Below are 15,332 nucleotides of genomic sequence, written 5' to 3' on the forward strand. Positions count from 1 at the left end.
TTTGTCCATTACAATGCACCATGTCACTAGGCCACAATTAGTCGCAATTAGTTTGAAGGGAATTTGAGCGAATGATCTGCCCACCCACGTCTCCCGGCATGAATCCCATCCAACATCTGCGGGACGTAATCAAGAGGTCAGTTGTCAGTTCGGGGACCGGCAACACATTCACAATTATGCACGGCTACAGAAGTGACTTGCTTAGTATTTCTACAGAGGACACACAACGATTTGTTTAGTCCATGCCACGACGAGTTGCTGCAGTGTGTCGGGACAGAAAAGATCCGACACGATATTAAGAAGTATACCATTACTTTTGTCCCTCAGTGCACAGTTTTTTTACGTGAGTGGCCCTCTCAGCTTGGCACCACATACTGCCGCTTGCGTCGCTTTGACCTAGAATCGACCTTGAATATGTCTGTAGTCAACAGCAGCATTTCGCCTTGCTATCGCTGGCCGCCGTCGTAACAACGTTTGAAACAAACTGACAACAGTTTAAGCAATCCCCCGATGCAGTTTCCGTTCCCTGGTCATTAACAAGCGATACGTGTAAAAGTCTATAGTGTAATTAGCAGATACATATGCTAAGTTGGTAATCTGACGGGCGCCCAGACGATTAACCGCTATCGCCGTTACCTTCATTAGCAACTTACTCTTGTTTCCTTAGCAGGGGGTATCGGCTGGTACATAAAGGGTGACGTTTCTGACTCGGGCTGTAGTCCACCATGCAGAAAACACTCCTCGTCGTCGTGCTCGCGGCCTTTGTCGGTAAGTCCCCTCTCCGAAAACTGTTGGCGGGAAATGAATCTCTGCTTAGACTATATTTTATGTTTGGCTTACAAGTGGACCCCATAGCAATCAGTTTCTTGTAATGATTTATATTCATGGTGTGTGAAGTTCAGGAACCTAGTATACCTCTCCCAAACCATTTCGGTGCAAGTCTCAAAAATACTCGACAAAGATAGATTTTGAAATTTTGCTACCGGCATTAGAATGCTCAGCTAATGTGAAGTTATTTCGACAAGGAACTAGTGTGCTCACCTACTGCGAGGGGAAATGGATTCGACTCTTGGTGGAATCAAACTTTCAAGCAAGGGTGTATGTTCTGTGTACACTTCCGTGAAGCGTAAAATAAATGTTTTTGTAATTTATTAGTGATACAGTCTTTTATAAAAGAAACGTAACTAAGAAATATTCTTTCCAAACAGAACTAGATCTTCGTAATTAGAACTAACAAGACACGCTTTTTCATTAGCATATATTTCATTAATTTTATGTTTAGATGACGGTGTATTCGAATAAAACGAAAAAGAACACTGACCAAAACACGACTCGATCTACCGATTTCCGGTCTTGCACACTTAATATACACCGCGGCGACAAAAGCCATGGGAGACCTCCTGATATGGTGTCGCACCTCCTTCTTAGGAGAGTAGTGCCTCATCTCGACGTGACATGGACTCAAGTCGTTGAAAATGCCCTGCAGATATACTGAGCTATGCTGCCTTCAGTAGCCTTCCATAACTGTGAAAGTGTTGCCGCTGTAGGATTTTGTGCTCTAAATGATGGTTCAAATGGCTCTGAGCACTATGGGACTTAATTTCTGAGCTCATCAGTCCCCTAGACTTAGAACTAATTAAACCTAACTAACTCAAGAGCATCGTACACATCCATGCCCGAGGCAGGATTCGAACCTGTGCCGTAGCAGCTGCGCGGTTCCGGACTGAAGCACCTAGAACCGCTCGGTCACGACGGCCGGCTGCTCGAAATGACCTCTAGAGTATGTCCCATAAATGATCGATAGGGTTCATGTCGGGCGATCTGGGTGGCCAAATCATTCACTCGAATTGTCCAGAATGTTCATTTAAATAATCGTTAACAAAAGTGGGCCAGTGACGTGGAACACTTTCACCCAGAAAAATACTGCCGACCTTTGAGGACGTGACTAGCTGCAAATGGTCTCCAAGTAGCCGAGCATAGCCTTTTCCAGTCAATGATCGGTTCGACTGGACCAGAATATCCACACCATTATGGAGCCACCAGCGGCTTGCACCGTGCATTTGAGTTTTTCTGAAGTTCACGTGCCATAAATACAAGACATTAGGAAGATATGACTGTCGGGTGATCGCCTTGCTAAACAGAGACAAGGAGCGGGACGTTCCGTTCATTCTACGACTTTCGAACTTAATTTGTCTCTGTGAAATTTAATTACCAGAATATGTAATTAGCATTATTTACCATACCAGTTTCACAACAGTGTCCCACTTATTATGCTTATTTCTTTTGCACTGATTTTCCTTTCCGGTAGATAAGAGTAATTAGAAATAATACTCGGGTTCTTACAAGTTTACAGTTATTAACACTGTATTATAGAAAATGTCACCATACTCATCACAAGCCCATATTACGATGTTAATAAATACATAATAAGCACTTGACAATGGCAGAGGAAATCTCTACCGAAAGCTCGTGGGTTCAAATGGCTGTAAGCACTGTGGGCCTTAATTTCTGAGCTCATCAGTCCCCTAGACTTAGAACTACTTAAACCTAACTAACCCAAGAGCATCATACACATCCATTCCCGAGGCAGGATTCGAACCTGTGCCGTAGCAGCAGCGCGGTTACGGACTGAATGGCCTAGAACCGCTCGGCTATAGCGGGCGGCGAGCTCGTGGGCAGCTAAGTACTTGATACGGCATCAATCCGGAAAATACTTTATTAATAAAATCATAAATTAATTCATAATATCCCCAGTAGTTTTTCATAATTCGCAGTTCTGAACAATTCTCTTGAGTTTAGAGATACTCCACGAATTTGGGATATTAGGAATCATATGCTTCACAATGGAAAAATAATTCAGTAAAATGATTCGTAATATAATAAAGTATATGTGAAGTTAACCGCAGATCAAAGTAAGGGAAGATAATAATTTTACACAGTTTTGAACTGTGTATGATCAATATGATTTTCCTTATTCTAGAAGACCTCTATGCCGTGAAGTTCCCACTGATTCTTCATTCGGTGAAAAGAATGATAAATAAAATAAATTTGAATGTCAGATGGTATGCTGGAGTGATATTCCATGTGAAAAGTTAAATAATTGATTGAAAGGCCACCAAATATTACAGTAAAATGAAATTAAAAACAGAAATTGGAGTTTTATGGGCAAGACACACAGAAATACCTGTCATTCAGCACACACTTCGTATTCCTGACGAGTACTTTACACGGTATTGACGAAAGATGAATCAATGGAAAATGATGGAGGTGTGATATCGGCCACTACTCTAGCATTCTTCCGGGAACACAGATTTTAATACTTACGGTGTGCCAAAGGGCTTAATTTTATGGACTGAAGTAGTATAGTAACACAATTCATTTGGTGGCTTTCAGAGGTTCATGTATTCCGCTGCAGATGAGTGAATAGCTGCTACTCTTAATTTTAGATTAGTACATGAACTGGTATGGGGGTAAGTATAGTAATATGACTTGCAAGAGCCTGGATTAGATTTTGTGGGAGAGGTGGTTACTGAGCTGTATCTGGGTGTTGAATCCTGAGTGGTAATAGGGGTGTGTTTTGGGAGGTGCTGGAGTTGGTAAAACAACCTCGATTTTCTGCGAAGAATGGAATGAGGAGGACTGTAACTGAGTTGAAGTAAACATTTATTTAAGTAATTCTGAATCAGAAAGTGAGGGTTTCTTAACATAACCTTGGAATAGGGTTTGAAGTTGGTGGATATGAAGACAATGAAGTATATGATACCAGTGTGAGAGAGGGGCGCGGTTTGGTTGAGGAGTGGGGACTGTATGGTATTATGGTATTTTGTTTATTAATTCTTGCAATACCGGCAGGAGGGGGGGGGGGTGTACTTCATGCCTATCTTTTGCAAAATTGTCATGTAATCCCTTTTTTTGTATTTTATAAATCTAGAAGAAATGTTTGTTGTCTTTAACGAACTGTTCTACCAGATTCCAGAAATATCTAAAATTTTTCAGTTACACTTAATCCACGAAACTAATTCTTACTGGCAAATATCACTCTTCCCAAAGATTGCCATACTGAATATTTTCAAGCTGAGGACCTTACTTACACATTAATACTAATTTAAAAAGTATGCTATGAGTAAAAGTCAGCAACAATTAACGAAATTCTCATTTTAAATTTTTTTTGTGGTCATAGTTCCGTTGTTAATACATTTTACTCACAGTGTCTTAATATCACTAAGAGGGTGCTAAGCAATATTTAGATGTTCTGGACCCTAAGTATACACCATTTCCTCTTTAAAGAGGATGCTGTTAACACAAATAAACAACAGTTAACGAATTTTATCTTTCATGGACTATAAAGTAAGCACACCCTTTGGTAACGCGCTTTATGGAAAATGCTTTGGTATTGGTAGGGTTAACATCTTGAGATGTATAGGATTTTTGGAGTTATTATAGGAACTTGAGGAGTGCTGGCAGCTCAATTAGATGATGACGGGTACATTCACAGGAAGGCAGATGAATGCGGAATGTAAGTGTTTTTTCTTGTAAAGAGTGGGATATTGGAGGGTGGCCAGAAATCCTAGCAACAATGCCAAAGGTAAAGATTGGTCATATAAGAACTTTGTAGATACGGTGGAAGGAAGTGGTCCCCATTATGAACCAGTTTGCAGTTTTAACCTGTTTTTGCCACAGAGTAACCTAGAGGAAGAGGATTTACAAATTAGTTCACAGTTGAAAGATAGACAGGTATTTTAGTATTTTAGGACGTTGGGTGAGATGCCTTTGTGCTTTCAAAGAGGACTCATGTGGGTCGTCCTATAATTATTGCGAGAGTTTTGACAGAACTGATTGTTAGGTACCATACGTCGCACTAGGAAAATTTATTGTTTCGGAATCACTGGAATCTTCAGTTGCTGGACGGAGGGCCACGAACCCAGCAAAGTGGTTTAGACGTAATAGAGCACGAGGACTGGTGATGACCGGGTTATTTCGGGACAATAAAGAAGGTATAGCAGTGGGAAACTGTCAGACACTTCTGTGCATAGATGATTGAAGATGAAGAGAGTATAAACATGGATGACGGACGAAGGTATTACATTGGTCTTTACTGGTTAATATACATGGTCTAGTACCCGTGATCTAGAGGTAGCGTCTTTGATTGATAATCAAAACGTCTTCGGTCCCGGGTTCGATCCCCGCCACTGCCTAAATTTTGATAAATAATCAGCATTGGCGGCCGAAGATTTCCGGCATAAGAAGTCAGCCTCATTCTGCCAACGGCCTTGTCAAAGAGGGCGGAGGAGCGGATAGAGGTTCGGGGCACTCTCTTGTCCTAGGTGAGGGAAATTGCCCCTAAAGGCGGAAGAATCAGCAATGATCAACGACATGAGGATGCAGAAGGCAATGGAAACCACTGCATTAAAGACACGCAACGTGTATCCACAGGACATGTGGCCTGTATTTGAAGAAGTGTCATGATGACCTCTCCATTGGCAACAGATTCCGGAATAGTCCCCCACTCGGATCTCCGGGAGGGGACTGCCAAGGGGGAGGTTACCATGAGAAAAAGATTGAATAATCAACGAAAGGTTAACGTTCTACGAGTCGGGGCGTGGAATGTCAGAAGCTGGAACGTGGTAGGGAAACTATAAAATCTGAAAAGGGAAATGCAAAGCCTCAATCTAGATATAGTAGGGGTCAGTGAAGTGAAGTGGAAGGTAGACAAGGATTTCTGGTCAGATGAGTATCGGGTAATATCAACAGCAGCAGAAAATGGTATAACAGGTGTAGGATTCGTTATGAATAGGAAGGTAGGGCAGAGGGTGTGTTACTGTGAACAGTTCAGTGACCGGGTTGTTCTAATCAGAATCGACAACAGACCAACACCGAAAATGATAGTTCAGATATATATGCCGACGTCGCAAGCTGAAGATGAACAGATAGAGAAAGTGTATGAGGATATTGAAAGGGTAATGCAGTATGTAAAGGGGGACGAAAATCTAATAGTCATGGGCGACTGGAATGCAGTTGTAGGAGTAGAAGAAAAGGTTACAGAATAATATAGGCTTGGGACAAGGAATGAAAGAGGAGAAAGACTAATTGAGTTCTGTAACAAGTTTCAGCTAGTAATAGCGAATACCCTGTTCAAGAATCACAAGAGGAGGAGGTATACTTGGAAAAGACCAGGAGATTCGGGAAGATTTCAATTAGATTACATCATGGTCAGACAGAGATTCCGAAATCAGATACTGGATTGTAAGGCGTACCCAGGAGCAGATATAGACTCAGATCACAATATAGTAGTGATGAAGAGTAGGCTGAAGTTCAAGACATTAGTCAGGAAGAATCAATACGCAAAGAAGTGGGACACGGAAGTACTAAGGAATGACGAGATACGTTTGAAGATTTCTAACGCTATAGATACAGCAATAAGGAATAGCGCAGTAGGCAGTACAGTTGAAGAGGAATAGACATCTCTAAAAAGGGCCATCACAGAAGTTGGGAAGGAAAACATAGGTACAAAGAAGGTAGCTGCGAAGAAACCATGGGTAACAGAAGAAATACTTCAGTTGATTGATGAAAGGAAGAAGTACAAACATGTTCCAGGAAAATCAGGAATACAGAAATACAAGTCGCTGAGGAATGAAATAAATAGGAAGTGCAGGGAAGCTAAGACGAAATGGCTGCAGGAAAAATGTGAAGACATCGAATAAGATATGATTGTCGGAAGGACAGACTCAGCTTACAGGAAAGTCAAAACAACCTTTGGTGACATTAAAAGCAACGGTGGTAACATTAAGAGTGCAACGGGAATTCCACTGTTAAATGCAGAGGAGAGAGCAGATAGGTGGAAAGAATACATTGAAAGCCTCTATGAGGGTAAAGATTTGTCTGATGTGATAGAAGAAGAAACAGGAGTCGATTTAGAAGAGATAGGGGATCCAGCAGTAGAATCGGATTTTAAAAGAGCTTTGGAGGACTTACGGTCAAATAAGGCAGAAGGGATAGATAACATTCCATCAGAATTTCTAAAATCATTGGGGGAAGTGGCAACAAAACGACTATTCACGTTGGTGTGTAGAATATATGAGTCTGGCGATATACCATCAGACTTTCGGAAAAGATATCATCCACACAATTCCGAAGACGGCAAGAGCTGACAAGTGCGAGAATTATCGCACAGTCAGCTTAACAGCTCATGTATCGAAGCTGCTTACAAGAATAATATACAGAAGAATGGAAAAGAAAATTGAGAATGCGCTAGGTGACGATCAGTTTGGCTTTAGGAAAAGTAAAGGGACGAGAGAGGCAATTCTGACGTTACGGCTAATAATGGAAGGAAGGCTAAAGAAAAATCAAGACACTTTCATAGGATTTGTCGACCTGGAAAAAGCGTTCGACAATATAAAATGGTGCAAGCTGTTCGAGATTCTGAAAAAAGTAGGGGTAAGCTATAGGGAGAGACGGGTCATATACAATATGTACAACAACCAAGAGCGAATAATAAGAGTGGACAATCAAGAACGAAGTGCTCGTATTAAGAAGGGTGTAAGACATGGCTGTAGCCTTTCGCCCCTACTCTTCAATCTGTACATCGAGGAAGCAATGACGGAAATAAAAGAAAGGTTCAGGAGTGGAATTAAAATACAAGGTGAAAGGATATCAGTGATACGATTCGCTGATGACATTGCTATCCTGAGTGAAAGTGAAGAAGAATTAAATGATCTGCTGAATGGAATGAACAGTCTAATGAGTACACAATATGGTTTGAGAGTAAATCGGAGAAAGACGAAGGTAATGAGAAGTAGTAGAAATGAGAACAGCGAGTAACTTAATATCAGGATTGATGGTCACGAAGTCAATGAAGTTAAGGAATTCTGCTACCTAGGCAGTAAAATAACCAATGACGGACGGAGCAAGGACATCAAAAGCAGACTCGCTATGGCAAGAAAGGCATTTCTGGCCAAAAGAAGTCTACTAATACCAAATACCGGCCTTAATTTGAGGAAGAAATTTCTGAGGATGTACGTGTGGAGTACAGCATTGTATGGTAGTGAAACATGGACTGTGGGAAAACCGGAACAGAAGAGAATCGAAGCATTTGAGATGTGGTGCTATAGACGAATGTTGAAAATGAGGTGGACTGATAAGGTAAGGAATGAGGAGGTTCTACGGAGAATCGGAGAGGAAAGGAATATGTGGAAAACACTGATAAGGAGAAGGGGCAGGATGATAGGACATCTACTAAGACATGAGGGAATGACTTCCATGGTACTAGAGGGAGCTGTAGAGGGCAAAAACTGTAGAGGAAGACAGAGATTGGAATACGTCAAGCAAATAATTGAGGACGTAGGTTGCAAGTGCTACTCTGAGATGAAGAGGTTAGCACAGGAAAGGAATTCGTGGCGGGCCGCATCAAACCAGTCAGCAGACTGATGACCAAAACAAAATACAGGATGTTCCACAATTGACTTCTGATACCGTTTATGATATCGCAATTAATCGTTCCCTTTTAGGAAGTCTGCAGAAGTTGTCAGTAAATCACGGTAAGCCTCTTTTTTTATAGCTATATTGATTACAGAGATATTGGTATAAGATTTTTCAAATAGAACTATAGTTCCCTCTGATGCTGGTATACTAGTTCTAAAAGGAACAAATTCAACGGCGTTTCGCTCTTGAAAATACGATTAGCAGTTCCGGAGAAATTACAATATTTAGAACCGGATTAATCTGTTCTGAATATGAAAGCAATTAGAAATAAGGGCAAGCGGTTTCCTTCTACGGGACCGTCGTTTTACACTGATGGGGTGCTGCAACTATACTCAGCTAAGAATGTACACTTAAAAAAAACGGAATAGTGATGAAATGTTTACATTTACGTCACAAAATTACATCCGGAACAGCAACAAAAGGATATCGCAAATGAATCTGGTAATAAACACCTTATTATTCCACATATATATATACATATATATATATATATATATATATATATATATATATATATATATATATATGTTTCATTGTTTCTGGACTGGAAGTATCTCTGATAGCACCTATTGGCCTTCTATTCGAATCCGCCATCAGCTACCATTAGTCACACATTTACACAACACTTCATATGCCCAATAACAACTTACAACACACTCACACTGTTCATATCCACACTACCTTGGTGTAACTTGTTGATGTTACCAGACCTCTATTGTCATATACTAAGTATATGAACAAGGCCTTTATCGTTTATGCCCTCCGCTCTTCGGAAGGGGAAAGGGAAGTACGTACGTATGTACGTTATGTTCAGTAGCAGTTTCTTTTAATCAACAACGTAATCAATTTACCGTTGAACACTTAAGTTGTTCTGTTAAAATGGAATCAAACGTCTTTGTGACATCAGCTATTCGTGTATTATTGCTTTGCAATAAACTGTTACTTTTAAGTTGCACTTACAATGTCTTAGTCTCGGACGCAGAGCCACTAGCGCTCTCTGACGCTGTTATCTGAGCTCAGCACTCTGCCGGCTCAGCGCTGATAAAGCTGCGCTGTGCCGCCTCCACTGCTTCACGCCCAGCCTCTGTATTCACGAGCAACAGACTCGCTCTCGCTAACATTCATTTCAGACTTCAGTACAGTTAATCTCTCTATTGACCACTTCTGTAAGTAAAGATCCTATGATTAATGAGTTAACTTGAGTTGTCATACCCTCTTTCGGGTTTTCTACAGCTGAAAAACCACTCAATATTATTTCTGAATTTTATGAAGTACTTCACCTGTCTCGCCGTGTCGAGCCTTAGCGGGGTGGGTGCCCCTGCGCAGTGGCCAATGCGTGGGAGGTGCCTAGGCTGTGCAGGTTTACACCGCGATCACAGGATTCTTTCTCATTTTATTCATTTAAAAAAAGGAAAACTTCCTTCGTACAAAATCTCAAATTAATTAACGACACTTGGTCTTCGTCCCATAGCAGAGTGGACTCATCTTCGCTCGGGGTTACGTAATCTGACTATCACATCGGACATTGTGAAGACCACGCAGATTCTTTTATTTAATATACACACAGTACAGTTACACGTGCACATGTTACACTCGGCCATTCAACTCGGACTGCAAGGAAAGCTCCGTCCACATCTGTTACCCTCAGAGCCCTTCTTGCACATCCTACACAATGTGTCGTCGCAAATTTTGGCCCCTAAACAAATGCTTTATGCCGTGCGGGAAAGCAACATCCCCTTTTACTATGCTGCGTTGGAGGTCCGACTTACCCGTAATTCGGACGGTATTCGGATGCGAATGAGGTTGCCAATCACGTGCGCAAATTGCGAATACGAGTGCTATCAAATATACACTTTTACAGTCTCTTGGGCTACCCTTCATCACCATGTTGTTTGGCAGACTCAAGAATTTTTAATAGTTAGTCGGGATCGACAAACTCACGCCATTCTCTCTCGCGCTGAACTATCCAGTTGCCTCCATACAACACATTACTTATGCTCCACGCTGATTTTACACACTAACACTACTGAGTGCGAGATGTCACTGTTTTTAGCTGAAACTACTACACCTCCATGTCCTCGTGTTCTAGTCTCACTTCGTCAACCAATAATTCAGCCTGTTGGCAACAGTTTTCTGTTCGCTGTTCCACAGACTGTCACCGCCACCCTGGTGTGCCACAGTTCAATGTAAGAGACTGAATCGTACCGGATAACACTGAATAATAGTGGCCTAGTGTATAATAGTTCAAGATGTGACGTATACGCTGCTTCTATGAGGATATCAGCTCAATTGCACTCCACCTTTCATGTCACCATTCCCACATTTACCTTATACCTTCCTGAACTCTCTTTTAAAATCCATATATATATATATATATATATATATATATATAATTGTTGTCAACAATGAACTGTAGAAGTTGGTGGTAGCCCGATAATGGTGTGGGCTGTGTTCACATGGAATGGACTGGGTCGTCTTGTCCAATTGAACCGTTGACGGGAAATGGTTATGTTCGGCTACTTGGAGACCACTTGCATCCATTCATGGACTTCATGTTCCGAAACAACGATGGAAATTTTATGGATGACATTGTACCAAGTCATCCGGCCACAATTATGCGATATTGGTTTGAAAGATATGCTGAACATTTCGAGAGAATGATCTCGCCACCCACATGGCCCTACATGAATGCCATAGAACACTTATTGGACATGAACGGGGGGTGGGGGGGGGGGTTAGTTCCTGAAAACACTTCGCAATTATGGACGGCTATAGAGGCAGCATAGCTTATTATTTCTACAGGGGACTTCCAACGACTTGTTGAGTCCATGCCACATAGAGTCATTGCACTACGCCTGAAAAGGAGATCTGACACTTTATTAGGAAGTGTCCAATGAATTTGGCACCTCAGTGTGAGTCAGTTTGAAAATTGATGTTGATAATGATATCAGTGTAATCAGTACACCTATGAAAAACGGCCAGACGTCATTCGCTGAAGACCTGTTAAGTGTTCAGGTGGTTGCAAACAAAATTACGATATTTTGAATTATTCCGCAAATGTTTGAGACTAAGAGATCAGGTGACTTAACGTATAGATACATGCGTACCCCCTTCAATGAAACTGTCTGAAGTCTTCAAAAGTTAAAACAATCAGCAAGCGGATTTTAGTTGTAGAACCGAACACATCAGTGTCCGGACAGTCTATGTGGGGGCAGAATTTTGTAAGTATACTGTTGAATCCCGACGCTTCAAGCCTTACACTGTGGTGCTAACTACACTCATGTTCGTATTTCGCCTTAACTATGCCTTGATTTATTATCCGTTTTCCGAAATCATGCGGCACACTGTAGGGAATATTGACGTTTAATCTCCAGCACAAGTTAACTACTGTCAAACTTTTTTGATATAAAGGCACAAAATATTTGATCAGACGTACGTACGAGTAAAACATCCTCTTCAGTAGTCAGTAGTTTCTTCATTTACAGCAAGACCGGTTTCGGAGCCTAAAGCTTCATCACCAAATAATTCAGCAGTGCAATAAATTAAGAAATTACTGGAAACTAAAGCGTGATTTTTGTTTTATAAATATAAGCTGAAGGCATAGCAATAGTATTTCATATTGGGACAGCGTAGTCCTCACATAGCCCCAACAACCAGATGTTTAGAAACATCTTTTCTCTCGCACACATACCCTCTCCACACATAAAATCGAGCATGTTGATCACATTCTGCAGTTCATACTGCCTTCGAAGATATCCCACACATCCAAAACTAATTGGCATACCTTTTCTCCGTTTCACTGTAGTACTGATCCTTCACAATTTTCGCGAAATGTGCTTTGTTTTCTGTTCACCATGGACAGCATGGCACTGTAGGCCCCAGACAAACGAATTCAACGAGATTACACAGACGAGAAATCTAAGCCAGGACAGTGAATTGCCTTTGCCTTTTTCTTTCTCGGCTGGGGCTCTGGATGCGAACGCAAAGGGCGATGGTTTTACAGCCCCATCTCGTGGAAGCTTCATTTTTGCCGGCGAACTAGCTTGTAAATTGACAAGCTGCAATGGCTAGCCACAATAGCATCTAAAGATGACGATCAGTTATCTGGTATAAATATTGTGCAGTTTAAACAGTATGATACAATGATTTGCTCTAGACCCTTTCAAGCTTTCGCTATATCGAGAAAAGTTCAAATAGGCCCTTTTGAAACGTCACAAATAATCACCACGGCCTACCTTTGCCTTACTGTGCCTTTTCTCTCCCATAGAATTAATAACTAGCAGCGGCGATATGTTTATGTTCACGTCTTCTGATCAAACCACATACTTCTCATAAATTACGGAAAATATAATTTGATGATCTGTTCCATGACGATTTATTCAAAAAATTCTCTAAAAGCATCAGCTATAAAGGCATGCTGTTAACTCTGCACAGACAGGAGACTTTAAAGGCTATACGTGCGGAAATGGTTAGCATCACAGCCCCGGGAATTTTATGAGACAGCCATTCACCACCTTTTGTCACAGTGGGACAAGTGTCTCAACAGCCAGGGTCAATACTTCTGACATACAGGTACTGGTTTCTGCTAATACGCTTCCGGTTCGTTTCATTTTGAACGCCCCTTAAAGGTAGGTTTCTGTAAAAGCAGATTCTAACAGAGGTCGCATTTCATAACTACAGCCCTGGACAGAGCTGGTAGTTCCTGTAAAGGTATGACAGTGTAAATATTAATCTGCTGTTGCCTAGATCAGTGGTTGAATGTAAAGAACCAATGTACACCAGTCTCAGAGGCATAGTACACTCATGTTCAGGAAAATCAAAATACCTTGAACGACTAGAGATAGGCCATTCGTAATCACTAGACTTGTAAATAAATATGTTCTGCATAGATGATTAGCATTTGAAACGTGTCGTCCCGTGGGTTCAAGGTCAACATCAATATCGCGGCGCAACACCATCTACCAGTAAAATTTGCCTGCGGCTCCCGTTGTCGCTATAAAACGGAGGTAACGGGTCAGTGTGACTTTAGCAGACGTGCAGGATGCCTCGCAGACGTATGCGTGAACAGTACAGTTAAGTCAGTGAGTTTGAAAGCGGACACATTATTGGCATGAGAGAATATGAGCCAGCCGGTGTGGCCGTGCGTTTCTAGGCGCTTCAGTCTGGAACCGCGTGACCACTACGGTCGCAGGTTCGAATCCTGCCCCGGGCATGGATGTGTGTGATGACCATAGGTTAGTTAGGTTTAAGTAGTTCTAAGTTCTAGGGGACTGATGACCACCGATGTTAAGTCCCATAGTGCTCAGAGCCAACCATTTTTAGAGAATATGATCCAGCCATTCGGAAATTTGCTGCTGGTGTGGGATGAAGTGTTTCGGCAAGTGCAACGGGTGCCTGAAGAATGGTTCTCGGAGAGCTGAAGAATACGACGAGATGGGGCAGAGAATTCGAATGGCATTGCAGGACAGATCTGATCTGTGTGCTTCTCGGCTCCATCGCCACAGCGGAACAGTGCAATACATCATACACTATGAGGTGTGACTGTCCGCCGTCGTTTATTACAGCATAGGTTACATGTGCATTGTCCGCTTCTCCGCCTGCCTTTGACAAATGTGCAGATAGATGCTAGATGGCAATGGTGTGTGGAACAACGAACCCAAGTTCGGTCTGTTTGAAAATGATTGCGACATTTTGGTTCGCCGCAGACAAGGTGTGCGGCATCACTGTGACTGCATTCGCACAAGACATACAACGTCAACTCACGGCCTTATGGCGTCGGGTGCTCTTGGGTACAGCCACACATCACAGGTCGTACGTGTCCAGGGCACTGTGACCAGTGTGACCTACGTGAATGACATCCTGCGACCTGTGGTCACGCCCTTTCTGCTCAACACCCCACATGCCAATTTTCAGCAGGACAATGCACGACCACATGTTGGTGCATGATCCGTTTCTTATTGGTGTCACAGGATATCAGACTTTTGCCGTGGCCTGCAAGATCACCACACTTGTCGCCAATGGAAAATGTTTGGGATATGGTGAAACGTCTGGTGCAGTGCTGTGACACATTGCCAACCACCACAGACGAACTCAGTAAGCGGGTAAACGAAGCATGGATGGCTATAGCACAAGACGCCATTCGCGCCTTATACGCGTCGATGTCTTCACATATGGAGCAAGTCATCAGAGCCCATGGCCGCCCCAGTGCCTACGAGATAACATGACACATGCTGCCGGCCGCGGTGGCTAGGCGGTTCTAGGCGCTACAGTCTGGAATCGCGCGACCGCTACGGTCGCAGGTTCGAATCCTGCCTCGGGCATGGATGTGTGTGATGTCCTTAGGTTAGATAGGTTTAAGTAGTTCTAAGTTCTAGGGGCTGATGACCTTGGAAGTTAAGTCCCATAGTACTCAGAGCCATTTGAACCACTTTTTTTTTTTTTTTTTTTTTTTGACACATGCTGAATCGAGGTGACTGAAATGCTAATCATTTTTGCAGAATATACTAATGTACATGTCTTGTGAATATGAACGCCCTACCTCTATTCGTTCAAGGTGTTATGCTTTTTTCTGAACATGAGTATATTTGCATTGAAGATGCATATTTGTGAGCAATGAGCATCAACAGTCGTTGCAGTGTCCCTCCGGAAGCGTTTCCGCGGCAAGCTGAATGCAAGTACTACGTTGGACAAGCACTTAGGTCTCTTCAGTTGTCATATCGGTGCAGGTATGACTGAACATTAGGGCTTCACGACCCGTCGACATCGAGGTATTAGAGATGGAACATAAGCTTGGAATATTTCGAGGATAGGGAAGGAAGTCGGCTGTGTCTTTTCTATACAAAGATCACGGGGAT

The 15,332-nt window shown here is 42.2% G+C and overlaps 1 protein-coding gene across 1 annotated transcript in view; it reads left to right on the forward strand.

Annotated features, from left to right (window-relative positions):
* Positions 1-699: 699 nt before the first annotated feature.
* Positions 700-15,332, forward strand: part of LOC126203150 (uncharacterized) — a 51,475-nt gene continuing 36,842 nt past the window's right edge. The window contains exon 1 of the mRNA XM_049937392.1: positions 700-768. Coding sequence (XP_049793349.1) covers positions 726-768 — 43 coding nt within the window. The 5' untranslated portion in view covers positions 700-725. The remainder of the gene's footprint in view (positions 769-15,332) is intronic.

Source organism: Schistocerca nitens, chromosome 9 (assembly GCF_023898315.1).
Source record: "Schistocerca nitens isolate TAMUIC-IGC-003100 chromosome 9, iqSchNite1.1, whole genome shotgun sequence".
Taxonomy (NCBI): Eukaryota; Metazoa; Arthropoda; class Insecta; order Orthoptera; family Acrididae; genus Schistocerca; species Schistocerca nitens.